The 19,405-nt window shown below is 45.8% G+C and overlaps 2 protein-coding genes across 2 annotated transcripts in view; both read left to right on the top strand.

The window, feature by feature from the left end:
- The window catches only part of camsap2b (calmodulin regulated spectrin-associated protein family, member 2b), a gene marked incomplete at its 5' end in the record, with an annotated part of 53,439 nt that extends 39,795 nt beyond the window's left edge, over positions 1-13,644 (top strand). Inside the window, 16 exons of the mRNA XM_083658778.1 lie at positions 347-437; positions 588-692; positions 1,250-1,319; positions 1,748-2,032; positions 2,456-3,203; positions 3,341-3,487; positions 3,578-3,815; positions 3,998-4,181; positions 5,068-5,731; positions 6,659-6,795; positions 7,441-7,655; positions 7,753-7,852; positions 8,858-8,923; positions 10,793-10,908; positions 11,374-11,492; positions 11,611-13,644. Of these exons, the coding sequence (XP_083514904.1) occupies positions 347-437; positions 588-692; positions 1,250-1,319; positions 1,748-2,032; positions 2,456-3,203; positions 3,341-3,487; positions 3,578-3,815; positions 3,998-4,181; positions 5,068-5,731; positions 6,659-6,795; positions 7,441-7,655; positions 7,753-7,852; positions 8,858-8,923; positions 10,793-10,908; positions 11,374-11,492; positions 11,611-11,910 (3,585 nt within the window). The 3' untranslated portion in view covers positions 11,911-13,644. The remainder of the gene's footprint in view (positions 1-346; positions 438-587; positions 693-1,249; positions 1,320-1,747; positions 2,033-2,455; positions 3,204-3,340; positions 3,488-3,577; positions 3,816-3,997; positions 4,182-5,067; positions 5,732-6,658; positions 6,796-7,440; positions 7,656-7,752; positions 7,853-8,857; positions 8,924-10,792; positions 10,909-11,373; positions 11,493-11,610) is intronic.
- Positions 13,645-15,133: 1,489 nt separating this feature from the next.
- On the top strand, positions 15,134-19,038 carry LOC310796839 (uncharacterized protein; the record flags this gene model as incomplete). The annotated part of the gene is made up of 7 exons (XM_083659069.1): positions 15,134-15,207; positions 15,299-15,390; positions 15,488-16,395; positions 16,556-16,592; positions 16,739-16,811; positions 16,900-17,719; positions 19,028-19,038. The coding sequence occupies exons 3-7, from the start codon at positions 15,738-15,740 to the stop codon at positions 19,036-19,038; spliced, it is 1,599 nt and encodes a 532-aa protein (XP_083515195.1). The 5' UTR covers positions 15,134-15,207; positions 15,299-15,390; positions 15,488-15,737.
- Between the last annotated feature and the right edge of the window lie 367 nt (positions 19,039-19,405).

The raw sequence follows: 19,405 nt of genomic DNA on the forward strand, positions 1-19,405 counted from the left end.
CATCCATGTGTGAATATGTCACATTATATTTAAACTATACTCCAGATGGTGTTTTTGGCAGTTTTCAAGAGGCTTTGGTTTTGACACTGAAACATCCACACTCACAGGCGCACACCCTGCGCCAGTTACCTAGCAACAGTTGCCAGGCCATGACCTGGTTGATCTGTCACAGCACAGCATAATGTTGCAGCTCATCTAGCATTCCTACGGAGACACCTGGAGGAGAGGAGCTGCACCTACAACTGCAAAGAGACTAATACAATACACTGTATATACAACTACTGGCTTAATGGCAATAGTGAAAATTACAACGATGTGTGTGTCTGTGTGTGTGTGGGTCTTGCAGAGTAACTACCTGGTGTTTATGGCTGAGCTCTTCTGGTGGTTTGAAGTGGTAAAACCCTCGTTTGTGCAGCCCAGAGTCTTCGACCCACACGGTACAGTACTGGCACTATGATGATGATGATGATGATGATGATGATGATGATTTGACAGCATCATGAGGCTAATTGTTTACTCTAATAATGAACTCCAGATTACGGCTGGATATTGAATGTGTGTCATATTTTATGTGTTTCCCTCTGCAGCCTGTGAGGCCATCTCATCCTGTAGAAATATGGCACCTGTGTCCAGCCCAGTCAAACAGAGCTATGCAGACAGAGCCGACAGCCCAGAGAACATCCCTACTCAAGGTAACATTACCTGTTATCAATTAGAGTCAATTCTCTCATGGTCAACTCTTCAGTGGTGCCCCAGACAAATATTTTGATATTTTGTGCGTGCTGAAACGTATAAAGGTCAAAGCAGGATGTGGACAAAAAAACACGTGCCACTTTTTCTCTTTTTCGGGAACACTAATTATTTTTAATGACTTATCTCAATATAAAAATAAATAAATAAAAATATTCTGCTTTTTTTGCGCATCCCTACTATCAATTACATGAATCGCATAAAATAAATATCTCTATGGGAAGTGTCGTCTGAATGTGTGGTTGGGACTGGAGGGTTTGGATCTCCAGAGTAGCTGGGAAAGCCTTGTCACAATGAACTGTATGTAGTATGTGTAACCCCCAACTAGAGTATTTGTTTGGGACATACATTTTTAGTCAACCGGACCAATGAAAAATGAGATATGAAACAGTTTAATTTCAAACTGAGATATCCAGACTTATTTCATGTAGCATTTTCCCCCAAACCCTTTTAAAGTAATAAAGTCAAGTAAACTACTCTGTCTTTGTGTCTGTAATAGGTTTGATGAAAAGATCCACCTCCATGTCCTATGTGGATGGCTGTGTTGGAACATGGCCCAAAGAGAAGCGGTGAGTACCTGAACTCTAAAGTAGATGACATTCATCCACATAGCATTCTGAGGTGATCTGTCGTGTCCCAGTTAAATCAATCCTGATTTGGGGGTACTTCCGGCTTGGTCAGATGTTCCTACAGACACAATTGGCCATGTCTGTGGGTGGGCGCCTCCTCTGGTTGGTCAGGACGCCTGTTCGGGGCGAAGGGGAACTGGGGGAATAGCATGGTCTTCCCATGTGGTACGTCCTGCTGTTGAAATTGTGCACATGTGTCGGAGGAAGCATGTGCTAGTCTACAACTCTCCCCAGATCGACAGAGGGGCAGGAGCAACGACCGGGACAGCAGGGGGAATTGGCCAATTACAATTGGCGAGAAAATGTATATATATATATATTAAAAAAATCAATCCTGATTTAAACTAACAGACTTCCCTCTCCTTCAGCTCCTCCTCTCGGGGAATCTCCTTTGAGATTCCACTGGATGGAGACTCGCCCGGTGGGGGTCCCGCCCTCCGCGGCGGCATGGCGCGCTCTGCCAGCACCGAGGGCCTCGGGTTCAAAGTTCACTATGCAGCACCACGAGGAGGCATGAAGCGCCACGTCTCCCTCATGCCTGTCAATGTCAATGGGCAGAGTGGGAGCCGACACATACCAGAGGAGGACGAGGACTACAACTCCCACAAGCCTGTCGGGCGGAACAACACATTCTCAACCAAGAACCAAAGCAGGTACAGTAATGTGGGATGTGGCAGGTCCTGTTTTCTGAATAATGTTACATTTTGAGAAAACATCAAAAGTTTGGACACATTTTTTTTTTACTATGTATCACATAGTAAAGACATCAAAACTATGAAATAACACAAATGGAATTATGCAGTGACCAACATGTTTAACAAATCCTAAAATAATTTTAGATTCTTTAGTAGCTTTGGAAAGAAATTCAGACATAGGCAATGGCATCAGTATTTTTTATTTGTATTTTTTTTAAACAAATTCCAAGCATTTGAGCATACAGTAAGCCTTTAGATCAAAATGGCTTTAACATCATGAAAAACATAGTACATTAAATCAGATGTGTCCAAACTGTTGACTGGTAGTATATATTATCAGTTGAATCAGCCATCATTCCATGTATCCAGACATCTCCCTAGGTATTCCAATGGAGTCCTCCCAGACAACAACCACGATCCCAGCAATCACCATGGTAACCACAGCGGCCACATCAGCCCGACAACCCCTCCGAGCATTGAGGAGGCCCTGAAGATTATCCACGACACAGACAGGCCACATGCCACCTTGGGCCTGGCAGATGGAGACGCAGAGAGGCCCCATGCCAGCTTGGGCCTGGGGGACGGAGACAACGGCTTCTTCCTCCATGGCGCTGAACCTCCGGGGGCTGACGGTCACAGAGATGACCCGGGTTCGGCGAAGGCCCAGTTGAACGACCACGACCCCAACTCTCTCTCCACAGACGAGGTGGACACGGGCATCCACGTGAGGACAGAGGACATCCAAAGCTTGGATGAGGACTCCTCCTCTCTGAGAGACTATTCAGATATAGACCCAGACTGTGAGGCCACGACCAAGTCGTGCCCTCTGCCTGAGAGGGTGGAGAGGGAGCGGGCAGCCCGGGAGGGTGACGCTAACCCTGGGAGTGAGAGTGGAGAAGTGGGCGAGAGGAGCAGCCCCTGTCCCAGTTCGGTGCCCACGCTCCCCAGATCGCACACGGCCAGCCCCGTCTCCTCCTCCGGCGGCTCTGGAGGCGGCATGGTCCGCATGACCAGCTTCGCAGAGCAGAAGTTCAGGAAGCTTGAAGGAAGGAGCAGTGGAGGAACCACGCCGGAGAGTTCAGAGCTCAACGTGCCCTATACACACCCGACAAGACCCATTTCTTCTGAGGTTTGTGACATAGTGTCTTCTTTCTTTTTGCAGAGAATGATTTTAGAGTAAAACTGATTTATGTGTAAGCTCAAAGCGCGTTGACAAAGAACTAAAACTAATTTCTAATATCGCCCATCTTTCCACCCTCTTTCTAGGTCTCTGGTCCCCCTTTGCCAATCACAACACCTTCTCCAGTCACACCTTCCCCAAGAGACCCCTCCCATATTCTGGCCTCCGAGATGGTACACCTGAAGATGAAGCTGGAGGAGAAACGCAGAGCCATCGAAGCCCAGAAGAAGAAGGTAGGCAGGGATGGATCGATAGTTAGCCATAGCCAATCGTACAGCTTAAGATCTGAATGTCTACATCATATTAGTCTTTTCACATTCCAGGTGGAAGCAGCTTTCACTCGCCATCGTCAGAAGATGGGCAGAACAGCCTTTCTGAATGTAGTGAGGAGGAAAGGAGTCACTGCCCCCCTCAGCCCCACCCCAGCAGGAGCAGGAACACCTTCCCCAGAGCCACCTCACCTCACGTCCTCCAAGGAAACCAGCGAGGGCAGCATGGGGCGAGCGGAGAGGTGCAAGCCAGACGGAGCAGCTCCCAGGTCCCCCTGTGAAGATGGTGGAGGTGGGTCAGAACGTTATGGAAAACCGAATGCAATAGAACTGAATAAGAGAGAGCAGAATAGAGATGTATCTCTCTAGAGTGCTATCATGTCTGCTGTGCCACTGTGCATGTAGACATTGTGGATGATGCTGATTAAATGGTTAATGGATTGATTGACCAGTCTATCTAATGCGATGGAATAGGTGTGGCTCCAGGAGAAGTCGACCTTGGAGAATACACACGCTCCATTGAGAGGCTGAACACGTCGCTGGGCTTCCTGCAGACCGAGATGCAGCGTCTGGCCCAGCAGCAGGAGAAGATCATGGCCATGAGAGATCAGCAGCAACAAGCCTGGGTCATACCTCCCCCTGCCCCCTCCCCACACAGGTATCACCCTCCCCCTGCCCCCTCCCCACACAGGTATCACCCTCCCCCTGCCCCCTCCCCACACAGGTATCACCCTCCCCCTGCCCCCTCCCCACACAGGTATCACCCTCCCCCTGCCCCCTCCCCACACAGGTATCACCCTCCCCCTGCCCCCTCCCCACACAGGTATCACCCTCCCCCTGCCCCCTCCCCACACAGGTATCACCCTCCCCCTGCCCCCTCCCCACACAGGTATCACCCTCCCCCTGTCCCCTCCCCACACAGGTATCACCATTTAAATCCACCAGTCAGTGGTGGGTAGAGTAGCCTACTGACAATCTATACTTAAGTAAAAGTACAATTACTCCCAGGAAAAATGTCTCAAGTAAAAGTGAAAATTACCATTTGGGAAACCTACTCATGTAAAAGTAAAAAAGTTACTTAGTTGGAAACGTTACTTTCTATTTTAATATTTCTTAGTGTGTACGGGCCAGTGCAAAACAACGGGGTGAAAGCACTTGTTGATCAAACTTTTTTTTATGAAGTAGAGCAGGTAGGCTGATCAAACAAATAAGGATAGCCTATAGGCCCGATACAACTGAAATAATGAACAATCCTCCCACTCTCTCTCTCCATTTCTTTCTCACTCTCTTCCTCATGTACCCTTCTCTTTCTCCATTTCCCTATCTGTCCCATGGTGGGTAGTGAAGTAAAAAGCTAATTACTGGCTCAAAAATATATTTGAGTAAAGAGTAGAAGTACAGTTTAAAACAAGGAAGGTCAAAAGTACTTTTTTAAACTCATGTGCGTTACTTATAACGTGTTACTACCCACCCCTGAGCATAAGGTTGATTTGACCCTCACCATGTGAGTGCTTACATGTCCATGTGGTTCTCTCTCCCCACAGGCAGCTCCGTGAGCTGCGTAGCAGCAGTGTAGCAGGCCGGGGATCAGTGGGCTCCTTGTCTCCTATCCTGTCCTCGTCCGGCTCTCCCCGCGCTCCCCATCGCTCCCCTGCTGGCATTAAGCGCCGGCCGGCCTCTTTCCACGCCAGGACGCCCCGCACCCCGCGGCCAAACGACCTGAAGGTCACCCCCTTCAGCCGGATGCTCAACACCCCCACCTCAGTGGACAGTCTACCCAGACTGAGGCGTTGCAGCGCCAGCCAGAACCAGACCAGCTCGTTTGCCTACCTGGGCCACAACGAGGAGCCCGGCACCAGCCAGACCCGGTTCGACCAAGAAAAGAATAAGTGCAAGGAAGATGCAACGATGAGTGCTGGCACTCCTCAGTCCCCTACTAAAGAACCAGCCAAAGACGAGGAGGGTGAGAGACAGGAGGGAGGGAGCGAGACAGAGGTGCTGGGTCAAGCGGTGTCTGAGATCCAGGGGGGTGGTGGCAGCCAGGGGAAGGCGGACGTCCAGGAGGACCCCCGGGGCAGGAGTGACCTGGTTGAAGTGCCTCTGTCTGGGCTGAAGCCTCCAGATGGTCAGGGGGTGGCAGGAGAGGCGGAAGCAGGAGGAGACGCTTACGGAGAGGATCAGAAGATGTGCTGTGGATTCTTCTACAAGGTATGTTGGAGATACATAACCTGCAATCTATTTTTATGTATAGGAGAATATTTACAGTCACACAAGTAACTGGAATTATAGGGGAAATAGTGTATTTCTGTCTTTTTTATTGTCAACGTAACTCATTTAGTAGTTTCTCGAAATATTTCATGGTGAAATAAATTGTGTTATTGACATGAAACTTTATTGCCCCTGTGAGCTCCATTCTATTGCCATATTTTATTGGCTCTCCAGTGCTTTTGAAGCACACATTAATGTCTACTCCCCATTTGTAACAATATCAAACATGTGATTGCTGTACAATGTGTACAGTAATCACAACTGCTGTAATTGCACAGTTCATTAAATGCTCATTAACAATACATCCATATAGCTTTATGGGGCTGTAAGTGGGTAGCTGCCACAAAGATGTGTGTCCAGCACAACATGTGCAGCGTTGTGCCTCTTGAACCATGAGTTGATCAATCATCAACCGTAGTTTGTATCTAGGCCAAAAGACCAGCCAGCACACAGACCCATGAGAACAGAAGACTGCTGCTCTGTGCTGCATTGCTTCACTAAGAGGGAGCTCAGAGCTTTGTTGATACAAGGTGATTGCCGTGCTGCAATACCACCAATATCCACATTTGGGATAAGGCTGTAAAATATGCACATTCCTTAAAATACAAATGTACAACTATTGCCGGTTAAAATGGGTCACATAATCATGACAGATGTGACAGATGAAATAAAGACACACACAAAAAAGACATTCTGGCCTTATTTGTCCTAACTATGCAGTAATTAATTAAGTTAAACATTCATTGACAAATTAGCCAGTGTGTTCTTGTCTTAAGTAATAAATATAAAGATGAAGTCTAAATCTGTACTTATAATATCTGACCTATGGATTTCATGTGTGTTGCCCACCCGTCCCATCACCACCAGGATGATATGAAAGGGGAGCAGGACATGGCGGCAAAGAGGGCAGCTCTGCTGGAGAAGAGGCTGCGGAGGGAGAGGGAGACTCAGGAGAGGAAGCAACAGCAGGAGCTGGAGCAGAAGCAGGAGAGGGAAGCTGCACGGTCAGTCTCACTTCCTGTTTGTCTGTTTGCCAGCTCCAATACTCCACCATTCCCTAATCCAGAGAATGCTGTAGATTTTTTTCATCAAGTTTTTTTTGGTTTTTCTTGCATTTTCTCCCCAATTGTACTTGGTCAATTAGCCCTGCTCTCCCGGTCATTGCTCCACCCCCTCTGCCGATCCGGGGAGAGTTGTAGACTAGAGTTGTAGACTAGACATGCTTCTTTCGATACATATGCAGTCGCCAGCCACTTCTTTTCACCTGACAGCGTGGAGTTTAACCATCAGCACGGAGCACGTGGGAGGATCACGCTATTCCCCCAGTTCCCCTTCCCTCTGAACAGGTGCCCCGACCGACCAGAGGAGACACTAGTGCAGCGACCAGGACTCAAACGCCTTCCCACCCACAGACATGGCGAGTTGTTTCTGTAGGAAGTTAAGAACGTCTGACCAAGCCGGAAGCACCGCTGCCGGGAATTGAACCCGGGTACCTCTACAGTACACTATCAAGACTCCCCGCGATCACTCTTCTTTCTTTCTTCTTTTTTTAAGTTGGAGGAGTCTGAGTCTCTTGCATTTCAAACACCAGCCAACATCATTTTGTCTAGCACAACCTTATCGGATCTAATCTTTGTCTCCCCCTGCAGGTTGAAAGCGGAGGAAGAGCAGCAGAAGAAGGATGACGACAAGGCGAGGAGAGACTACATCAAGCAGGAGTATTTGAGGAGGAAGCAGCTCAAACTGATGGAGGACATGGATGATGTCATCAAGCCCCGACCCGGCAGTCTCAAGAAGAAGCCACGCCCCAAGTCCATCCACAGGGACGTCATGGAGTCCCCTAAACCCCCTGTGAGAGCAACAGGTAAGCAGCACACACACATCACATGCACATACACATCCTTATGGCTGTTGTGTGACAGACACTGATCCGTGCTTGCCTGTATGTTGTGGCGGTCCAGGGGTGCGTCCTCGAGGCTTCTCCGTCTCCAGTGTGTCTTTGGCCTCTCTCAACCTGGCTGACAACGACAGCAACCAGCCAGATAACAAGAAGACCCCCAGGTAAGGCCCACTCTCTGCCTGACCAAAAACCTTTTAAGGATCCTTGCTGAATTCTGGATGTCGACCTTGCCTTTGACTTTATCAGCTAGAGCCAAACAAACACAGTGAAAGCAATGATTTCCAGCTTTGTTCTTTGTGAATTTGAGTACCAAATGGCAGGTTATAGACGTTTAAGACCCCATGAAAGAAGAGAATACAGTATAGACTGTCTTGAGTTGGTGGACAATGTACCTGCTATAAGCTCTGTTGTTGTTAATTGGAGCTCATACTCTGCATCATGTTTATATACGAATAACTTAAAACTAAACTTCAGCTCAGTTTCCTCAAATTATTCATCCGACTAGCCCCCCCCCCTCCCCCCAACCCAAAAGGCACATCAACATCACCTCTCCATTGTTCTGTCTAATTATAACAATTTAGTGGGGATGTTTCAGAACAACGTTGATCCAAAATCGAGAGCTGACTTCACTCTGCACCGTTACATAGTGTGTAGTACTGTTAAATGACTTCACTCTGCACCGTCCGTTACATAGTGTGTAGTACTGTTACATACATAGTGTGTAGTACTGTTAAATAACCGTTACATAGTGTGTAGTACTGTTAAATAACCGTTACATAGTGTGTAGTACTGTTAAATAACCGTTACATAGTGTGTAGTACTGTTAAATAATTGGTTCCTACTTTTTGGCTTGTATCGTCACCAACACGATGCAAAAGTTCAGCTTGCAAGACTCCAGAACTCCTGTCCATCTTTCCTTTTTGTCAGAGCCAGCCATCATAAAACCAAGCTCTGGTTTTGATTTCATGGGGCCTTATTAGGATGATAAGGTTATTATTTATTATTAATGAATTCTATGACTGTAACGTTCACAATTGACTTTTTTAATTATGAGCCTTAAACTCTGCATCTTGATCCACTTTTATCCCTCTCTCTCTTTTTTTCTTTCTGTCTGCCTATATTCTCTCTATTTTATTCTTTTTTTATTTATTTTTTGCGACCCTCAGAGGCAATAAAGTAGCTTCTGGCCATATCTCGTTCTTTCTAAGCTCCCCCAAAGAGAGAAAGGGAAGGTTAGTAAGGACGCCAAAAAGTAGTGGACTAGTTCCATCATGTAGATATAGCTCCATATAAGAACTTTGATCACGCTTGCAATCCATTAACACTCACGATATAGCGCGCACGCTATATCCATAGCATAAAGTGGACAGACATATCAAGAATACAGTTACTTTACAGATTCTAAACTAAAGCATTTAGTTCATTGTAGTCCTTTCTTCTGCATTAACTCATTGAGTGCCAGCCACTTTTGGAGAACGGACGCTCCCAGTGCCAGAGTTTCAGAGCGTTTTCAGTGATTTCTCAAGGCCCACAGAATATTGTGTGATATTACTATGTAAACACTGAACACGCACAAAGAACGATGAGACTCTCTTCTATCATCTGCAAAAAAAAGTTTATTGATCCCATTTTCCGTTCTTTAGTTATGAGCCGGAGAAGATAGCTTGATTTAACCAAAAACAGCAATTTTTTTCTAGAAGCTGAGATAATGAGCCTTTTGTGAAATTAAACATTTCAAGCACATCAGACTCTGAAGCTAATATTTTCTAATGTAGTCACACCTCAAAAATAATTTCCTTCAATAAAACAGTGAAGGCCAGGGAATTTTGTTTGGCAGAATAATATTTTTTAGCTGCAACCAGCTGGCCCCTGCGTGCGCTGCTGGTTGCAGCTTCTTGCTGGTCTTGATTTGCTGCTGGTGGGCATCGGATATTCTGGCTTGCGTTTGCCAATCCTGTCCTGCTGTCTGGGTCTGTCTGGGTGTTGTGTGCTGCTCTGCGTGCCCCCCCCCCCCCCCCCCCCCCCCCCCCCGCCTCAACTGCACACTCCTCCTCCTTATGGGAGTGTCTCTGGTGGCTCTCTGCTGAGTTTGCTGTGCACAGTGAAGGGTGCGCGACATCCAGCTTTTTTACAGCGTTCCGCGTGTGTTTGTCACCGGCAACCATGCTTCCAGTTGAGAATAATAACAACTCCACGGCTGATCATGCGGATGTGCTGTCGCAACGGACACGGAGCGGCTCAATTGTGGGAGCAGATTGGCTGCTGCAGGCACAGCTACAGTAACGTTATGCTTCATGCATATCGATGCATACGGATGCGATGCGATTTCCGTTTCCCCAACGACTTCTTCTTTGTTTTTTCCTTGCCTTTCTGTTATCTGGAGAGCACTGTCGCCACCTAAGGGTTCTGTAAAATAGGTTAGACACATTCAATAGCTCCCATATTGTAAGAGGCGATGTAAGAGGCTTAGATCGACATCCCCCCGTCAAAAAACGCAATTGACGACTTTAGTCGTCTTTGGCACTCTACGTCACTATTTGAATTGACGACTAAAGTCGTCATTGGCACTCAATGAGTTAAGTTACGTAACACATGCCGGGCTGAGCTGTTTCTACTTGCCGTCTGCTGTCTGCCTGAGTTTCAGCTCTTTACTGTCTGCTGTAGCACTGCTATCTGCTCACTGCTCCATGCTAGCTGCTCCATGCTTTAACCACTCTGTTTGCCGTTTCATGCAGAACTGCTTGAGCTTGTCTCTCATTGTAGCCCGGCCGTAATGACAGGACTAGGACTTTGCTCTGCTCTGTGCTCGGCTGAACATGCCTTTCTCTCCGTCCCTCGCTGCACAGCTTCTGTGGAACATGTATGATGTGATGCAGGAGAACAGGCAGGGTTGGGAGAATTGTGTCACAGTGTCTGACCTTGGTTTGATCTCTCTCTCTCTCTCTGTTCAATATCTATGTGTGTGTGCATGTTTGTGTTGCAATCGGTGGGTGTACGCTGTCATACCTCGTACATGCTCGTGTGCGTCTTGGTTGATGCGTTTGTTGTGGGTGTTTTGTTGCGTCTGTGCGTGTCATTTGTTTGTGTGCGGTCGTCTCCAGGCCAGACTCTGCGGAAGGCTTTTCATCCTGCCCATCGGCTGGTAGTCGCAACGGAGAGAAGGACTGGGAGAACGAATCGACCACATCCTCCACTCCCTCCAACGCTGAATATACAGGTACACACTCTCCACTCAGTGATACAGGTACACACTCTCCACTCAGTGATACAGGTACACACTCTCCACTCTGTTATACAGGTACACACTCTCCACTCTGTTATACAGGTACACACTCTCCACTCTGTTATACAGGTACACACTCTCCACTCAGTGATACAGGTACACACTCTCCACTCAGTTATACAGGTACACACTCTCCACTCTGTTATACAGGTACACACTCTCCACTCAGTTATACAGGTACACACTCTCCATTCAGTGATACAGGTACACACTCTCCACTCAGTGATACAGGTACACACTCTCCTTTCAGTTATACACTGGCGTTAATGTGATTTACATAGTTACATGCCATACATGCCAGACTATTAACCAGACTATTTCATTGTTGTTCAGTAAACTTTGGTATTGGCAAATGCAGATGTGTCATATTCTAATCTAATGGCTGTTGTTTTCCCCTAGGACCCAAACTATACAAGGAGCCCAGTGCCAAGTCCAACAAACACATCATCCAGAACGCTCTGGCTCACTGCTGCCTGGCTGGCAAAGTCAACGAAGGGCAGAAGAACAAGATACTTGACGTATGTTTTGTGATTGTGTGTCTGTGTCTCTATATGTGATTTCTTCTTTAAATTTCTTCCTGCTTTAGGCTAATATTCTGCATTAAACAATGATGCCCCCCCTCATTGTCTGCTGCAGGAAATGGAGAAGTCGGAGGCCAATAACTTCCTGGTGTTGTTCCGTGACGCGGGTTGCCAGTTCAGGTCTGTGTACACCTACTGCCCCGAGACCGAGGAGATCACCAAGCTAGCCGGCATCGGACCCAAGAGCATCACCACCAAGATGATCGAGGGCTTGTACAAGTACAACTCGGACAGGAAGCAGTTCAGCCACATCCCGGCCAAGACCATGTCCGCCAGCGTGGACGCCATCACCATCGCCAGCCATCTGTGGCAGACCAAGAAGCAGGGGACGCCCAAAAAACTGCAGCCTAAGTAGTGCCAGATGTCTCGGGGCGAGATTTGGACATAACTCTCTGCCCTGCTCTGGAGTAGATCTAGAAGAATTTATGGGTATTCTTTGTTGTTCTTTCCTCCATTAAAGAGCCTCACGGCCTCACCGGTGTAACGGCCTCACCGGTGTAATTCACGACTGGAATGTAGCACACGGGCTACAACAAAGGGGCCTCACGGAGGACATTGTTGTCATGAAACAGAACTGACTGTGACACCCTAGACTATTTAAATGGGGCACGTGTGTGTACTTGTCAGCATGTGTATCCATGTTCTTGTGTGCCAAAAAATGAAAGAAAGAAAAGAATAGGCGGACCAATGCCTTACCTTGTTGAACCACTGAAGCACTGAATGTCACTCCTCTGAAAGAGGCAGAATTTGGTTTCCCTAAGTTGATCATGTGTGGCCTTATGCTTGTTTTGTGTCATATGGAAGCGATGTGAGTGTCAGTGTCATTATGTAAGCACCTGTTGCAAAGTCTATGTCGTGATGCAGGCGAGAGGTTGTGTGTAACCACAGGTCTGGGATCAGATTACCCTCCCTCACTCTCCAATCATCTGAAGGACGAACAGTCTGATCTGGGATCAGGCAGAGGCAGCCCGTGTGGATGAGAGATTTGCTGCTACACAGGCACGCTTTCCCATGTGACTGAGAAACGGAAGCGTTCAGATCTGTCTCGTGTGTGTGAATAGTGAAGTGCCAAGAAGAGTGAGGAAAATACCTCAGTTGTTGATTGCCATTACTTTCCCTCAGTGTAAGATGATAATATTGATTGTTGAGTATCATCAGACCAATTCTGTAAAGCACCCGCAAGTGACTCTTTTAATTTATTTCATTTTGATAATGCTTTGGAGATCTTTTAAAAGGCATTTGAGATTTTATTCAGATAAACATATACTATATGTCTATAAGTTAAATTAGTTTGTATATAATGGCTATTCCATTCAAAATGAATGAGTCAGCTTCTAGTAGCTTTTATCATTTATCATGTACGCGTATCAGTATATCGTCGTTTGGGGCCTTTTATCGTGCTACAAATAAATGCAAAAAGTGAAGTGTGAGCACTCAACAGTATCACTAATAAGACTACCATCAGTAGTAGAATAGCCAGAAACCCCACACTGTGTCATCAGTCTGTGCAATCTAAGAATAATTTGAATAACCACCGTTGACATAAAGCAGTTGGACCTTACAAATATGTCACTTTATTGTGGATATTGTCTTAACTATTAGATCCTGATTACCCTCAAAGTAGTCCACAATTTGTAAATAAAAGTCTCAATTCACCTATGATAGCACTTCATGTAGTTGAGTCGAACCACAAAGATGTTTCCACTTCAGGACTGTCATGCATGTTATTTTACTTTTACTTTACTTTTTTTAATGTGTTCCTTTATTATTATGCGTTCACGCTGTACAGATATATTTTGGCATAAAGATGTATTTTTTGTATCCACATTAACCATTTGGAGGTATTGACAAAGCAGCACAACTGAAGAAGGAAGTACTGTATGTTGAAAGCATGGTGTATGGTGGGGAGATGGGCCTGAAGTCTTCAGACTTTATTGTGGTATAGTTCAGTATGGAATTCTGAAACCCAATATTGTATAAGTCGTTTTTTTTCAACAATGAATTTCTTTTCTTTACAATGTAGGCCTACTAAATATGCTCAATTATTCATGATTTTTTGTCCTTTTTCTATTCCTTTGAGCTTTATTAAAATGCCAGCTATCAACAGTACTCATGGTGTCTCTTTTAATGTTCCTGTGCTATTTATTACTACTAGGGATCTCGCACGCTCGATTCCTAGGCTTGCCCGCTCTGCAGGCTCGCTTGAGCTGTCCCTGCAGCTCGCCAAGCTGGCCCTGCAGCTCACATTCGCAGCTCGCCCGCTGCGCGGCCTTGCCTGTAACTCTTCTGCTGTGTTGCCAATGAGACCAGCATCACTGATGATGTCAGATTTATGTCATCAGTGGGATTTATGACATCACTGATGATGTCACAGTGGGATTTATGACATCATGGATGATGTCACAGTGGGATTTATGACATCATGGATGATGTCACAGTGGGATGTATTACATCACGGATGATGTCACAGTGGAATTTATGACATCACAGTGGGACAGAGAAACAGACAGAGACCCAGCTCCCATTTATATACTGATGATGATGGTCTTCTTATTGTCTTAACCCAGTTGCGCCCTGTGGGAATAAAAGTTCCCAAAACCTCTGCTCTGAAATGGTGGAATGAATCCATGTAACGTTCTATTTTTTTCCCCAGCCCTCATGGAGACCAACATCCTACTCAGAATTTAAACCGTTTCATTTCACTTCCTGATCTGCCCTGGCTACAGACACACTAACACTGGCCGATTCACTCTGGGTTCAAGCGAGACTACTCTGCGTTGATCTCGTCGACTATTAGAGGTAAGATGTGATGCATTGATATTAAATTTATACTGTTTAATAACAATCGAAAAAGTTGCTCGTAGCTGCTTTAAGTGATAGAAAAGTAAAGTTTGTCTCTTGTTAAAAAAATAAAACTTTTGTAGAAAGGGGAACAAACTTTTAAAAAAATCCACAGCGATACTGCTTTTTAGTAGAAAAAATATTGAAAAGCCTTTATTCAGAGTTCAGACATGGCTATACATTAAAATGTTGTTGACTGTAGTCTTACATGCAATTCACATAGTTACAGAAACAGGAGGCTTTTATTTTTGAAAGACGACTAGCGCGTGTTTCTTCAGTCCGTAGCCCGGTGAGCGATATTTTTCCCAGGATGGCGAAGGCATGACCCGCCCTTCTCTGCCTCTGATTGGCCTAGCGTCAAACGTTCGTCACATTCTCTTGGCCTGCGCTTTGGTTACGTCAGCCCATGACGTTGACGGAAGTGCCTCAGTGTGTGGTTTGTTTGGCTAGCGGATAGCTAGCCATAGCTCTTCTTATGATCCCTACATAACGTTACAGGTAAGCAACTTCCGATCCATTTCATGTTTGAATTAAATACACATATTTCACGTCCACTTTGGCCATAGTGTTGATATTTGCGCATATTTTTGATCGCGGTCATCACAGCATAACGTGTTGAAAATCTCGAGCTGTTGGCAGTATTATTGTAAGCAGTACAAGAGTACAGGAGAGGAGCTTGGGAAGGGGAGCTGGGTGTGCTCCCTCACTCCCCTTTGTCTGCCACCATTTTGCAGCACCATAAGAAGAGCAAATGTTTGCACCAAATGTGTTATACCCAAAAGCTGTGAAAACCACACGGTGATGCCCACCAGTAAGTTATTAATTGTGTACCTTTTGTTTTGAGTTATACTTACCTGCTGTCATGCATCGGAGTTACATGTCTGTATCTTGCCTATGAACAGGTCCTGTCTGAAGTTTGGAGCCACATATTGACTGGCGTGAAACCTGTGCTGTTTATTTTGACCTTAGTTTAATTGAGTGGATGCATTCAAATGTAAGCTTGTTATATATACCTTTGTTTATTGTTATTTTTAGTTAGTTATGGTGGACACATCAATGTATTAATCCTTTGTTTGTTTATCATTGAACAGAAAATCATCCAACCTACTGCCAAATAAATGGGTAACCGGCCCCTTGGATCCTTGTGTTTTAATGTGGACACCAGTCAGAGGCTCGCTGATCCACACAGTTTTCCATAACCATCATCTTTGAAACAGTCAATTATTCCAACAATCATAGTCTTTTTCATAACGTAACGAGAAGCTAACTAGCGTTAGCTGTGTTTATCTGAACCCCAGTTCACGTTAACGTTAACAGCTAAATAAGAAATAGGCTTCTACAATGCCAACAGACAGGTCATCAATCATAGCTGCTTCTCCACCTAAGATGCCCTCACCTGAGGTGGTTGTGAGGATCTCTTCATCCGACCGCTTGTCAGCTGAGATGGCTAAGAAGCCAGAACCTAAGATGCCCTCACCTGAGGTGGTTGTGAGAATCTCTGCATCCGACCACCACTCAGCTGAGATGGCTAAGAAGCCAGAACCTAAGATGCCCTCACCTGAGGTGGTTGTGAGAATCTCTGCATCCGACCACCACTCAGCTGAGATGGCTAAGAAGCCAGAACCTAAGATGCCCTCACCTGAGGTGGTTGTGAGAATCTCTGCATCCGACCGCCACTCAGCTGAGATGGCTAAGAAGCCAGAACCTAAGATGCCTTCACCTGAGGTGGTTGTGAGAATATCTGCATCCGACCACCACTCAGCTGAGATGGCCAAGAAGCAAGAAGCCTCTTCTGGCCGCACAGTGAATAAAATTGCGATAGCTGCCTCACCTAAGAGTTCATGGCGGAGCTCTGTGCGGCACTCCCTCAAGCTGCAGCACTTCCTGGCAGGGCTGCAGCACAGCCGGACACAGGGGTCAGTGCGCCGGGCCTCCAGGTGTCCTTTACTAAAGAAGAAGAAATGCACGGGCGACTCCGCCAGCAGCAGTAATGTCAGTGGTGAGTAATGAGCCACATTTGGTGGAATGTTGCCTCAGTGTGGTTTGGGAGTTTGTCTTGCAAGTTCCACACATTAAATCTGGTTAAGCAATAGGTTATATTGTAATTGTTATTCATTGGCTAATACACTCCCCCCCTGCCCCCCCCCCCCCCATTATAGAGGAGCCTTCCATGGAATCTGAAGAGGATGGACAGGTGTAAGTGATGAGTAAAATATTTTTTTTATGTATGGGTGAATGTGTAAAGGATGATATTATTATTATTATTATTATTATTATTATTGTTGTTGCTGTTTTTGTGGGTGTTCCCTGCCTTACCGTCTGTCTCTGTTTGATTATATCAGAGCTGATTGGCGGGAAGAGAGACCTCTCTCAGAGGAGGAGAGGAACATTTTTGAAATGAATCCTTCAGAAGAGGTGAGTAAAACATCACTGTTTTATCACTGATGTTGCAACACACACACACACTGTCCTGATTCCTTCTTACCTTTCTCTTTGGAAACAGAGAGACACCATCGGACCCAGATGTCACCGCTGTCAGCAGTGTGACAAAACATTCACAACACTTCAAAAGTTAAAGAGGCATCAGAGAGTTCACTCAGGGGACAGACCTTACTCCTGTCAGCAGTGTGGGAAATCTTTCAGAGACTCAAGGGACCTAAGAGCACATCAACGCATCCACACTGGAGAGAAGCCCTTCCACTGTGACCAATGTGGGAGCAGTTTCAGTCGGTTAAGTATCCTAACAATACACAAACGCATTCACACTGGAGAGAAGCCCTTCCACTGTGACCAATGTGGGAGCAGTTTCAGTGACTTGGGTACCCTAACAAAACACAAACGCATTCACACTGGAGAGAAGCCCTTCCATTGTGACCAATGTGGGAGCAGTTTCAGTTGGTTAAGTAGCCTAACAACACACAAACGCATTCACACTGGAGAGAAGCCCTTCCACTGTGACCAATGTGGGAGCAGTTTCAGTCGGTCAAGTACCCTAATGAGACACAAACGCGTTCACACTGGAGAGAAGCCCTTCCACTGTGACCAATGTGGGAGCAGTTTCCGTTGGTTAAGTATCCTAACAACACACAAACGCATTCACACTGGAGAGAAGCCCTTCCACTGTGACAAATGTGGGAGCAGTTTCATTGACTCAAGTACCCTAACGAGACACAAACTCATCCACACTGGAGAGAAGCCCTTCCACTGTGACCAATGTGGGAGCAGTTTCATTGACTTGGGTACCCTAACAAAACACAAACGCATTCACACTGGAGAGAAGCCCTTCCACTGTGACCAATGTGGGAGCCGTTTCAGTCTGTTAGGTACCCTAACAAATCACAAACGCATTCACACTGGAGAGAAGCCCTTCCACTGTGACCAATGTGGGAGCAGTTTCAGTCGGTTAAGTAGCCTAACAAGTCACAAACGCATTCACACTGGAGAGAAGCCCTTCCACTGTGACCAATGTGGGAGCAGTTTCAGTCGGTCAAGTCACCTAACAAGTCACAAACGCATTCACACTGGAGAGAAGCCCTTCCACTGTGACCAATGTGGGAGCAGTTTCAGCCGGTCAAGTCACCTAACAAGTCACAAACGCATTCACACTGGAGAGAAGCCCTTCCACTGTGACCAATGTGGGAGCAGTTTCAGTCGGTTACGTAGCCTAACAATACACAAACGCATTCACACTGGAGAGAAGCCCTTCCACTGTGACCAATGTGAGAGCAGTTTCATTGACTCAAGTACCCTAACAAAACACAAACTCATCCACACTGGAGAGAAGCCCTTCCACTGTGACCAATGTGGGAGCAGTTTCAGTCGGTCACATACCCTCGCAGCACACAAACGCATCCACAGTGGAACAGGCTACTGGTGTATCCGCTGTAAGAAAATGTTTGTTTACTCTAGTAGTCTGAAGAGACACCGCTGCATCTAACCTGCTGAAGAGCACCTCCACTGTCTGCAGCAGGAACCAGCTTCTCTCTGTGCAACCAAACATACCATAAATAAAAGATCAGTGACAGCAAAGTCTGACTGTGCCGAAATATGTTTGTTTGTTTCTCAGCCATAAAATATTGGCATTGGATTGTAGAATGTTAACCTCAATGTAAAAATGTAATGACAAATTAAATAATATAGTCTGGATGGACAACTTTACAAATAGCTGTTTGAAGTAAATCACAATTGGTGAGTGTTCTACTGGAAATTTCTGCCCCTTTTGAGGTTTTAAGACTTTGGAAAAAACAAGCATGGATTTGAACCCGCAACCTACCACATGATGAGAGGCTGCTACCAGTGTTGGGGAAACTACTTTAAAACTGTAGTTTACCAAACTAGCTACTTCCCAATGAACTTAACTACTCTCAATACATTTTAGCTTGCCAAACTAAAACTAAAATGATCACAATCTGTCTGGAGTCTGGAATCTCATCACAGAGCCTCTGTGATGAGATTCCAGTCTCCAGACAGATTGTGATCATTTTAGTTGCAGTTTTAGTGACAGAGGTACAACTGAACTGACACTGAGTAAAGTGTAGGTAGGTGTGTGTGTGTGTGTGTGTGTGTTTGATCTAGTAAATTATGCCTACAATCTGACCCACACTAAAACCCACTAAAAAGATTGGTTGCAGGCTGCAGCTGAACAGACCTGATCATCTGTGCATGGCAGCTGGGTTATTTGCCTTTTGAGAAAAGGTTAAATTTGAAATAAATACAAAGTGAAAATATCTCCTTTCTATTGCAAAATATCCTTTTCACATTTCCTTGCCCAATAGAATAAACCCATCATCACTGTCACTGCCTGAGTAATCTAAATCTACTGAGCTGGGACTATTTAATCACATTTACAGATGCCTGTCTTGTCTATAAGATTCTGCATAGCCTGGCTCCTCCCCCCTTGGTGCTTTTATAAAGCAAAAAACAACTAATGACAGATGCACCAGGTCTGTGGCAAGAGGGGATTGCATGATACATTTGAGGAGGTCTGCCTTCGGACAGGCAGCGTTTTC

This window comes from Poromitra crassiceps (genome assembly GCF_964638095.1).
Source record: "Poromitra crassiceps genome assembly, chromosome: 23".
Classification (NCBI taxonomy): Eukaryota; Metazoa; Chordata; class Actinopteri; order Beryciformes; family Melamphaidae; genus Poromitra; species Poromitra crassiceps.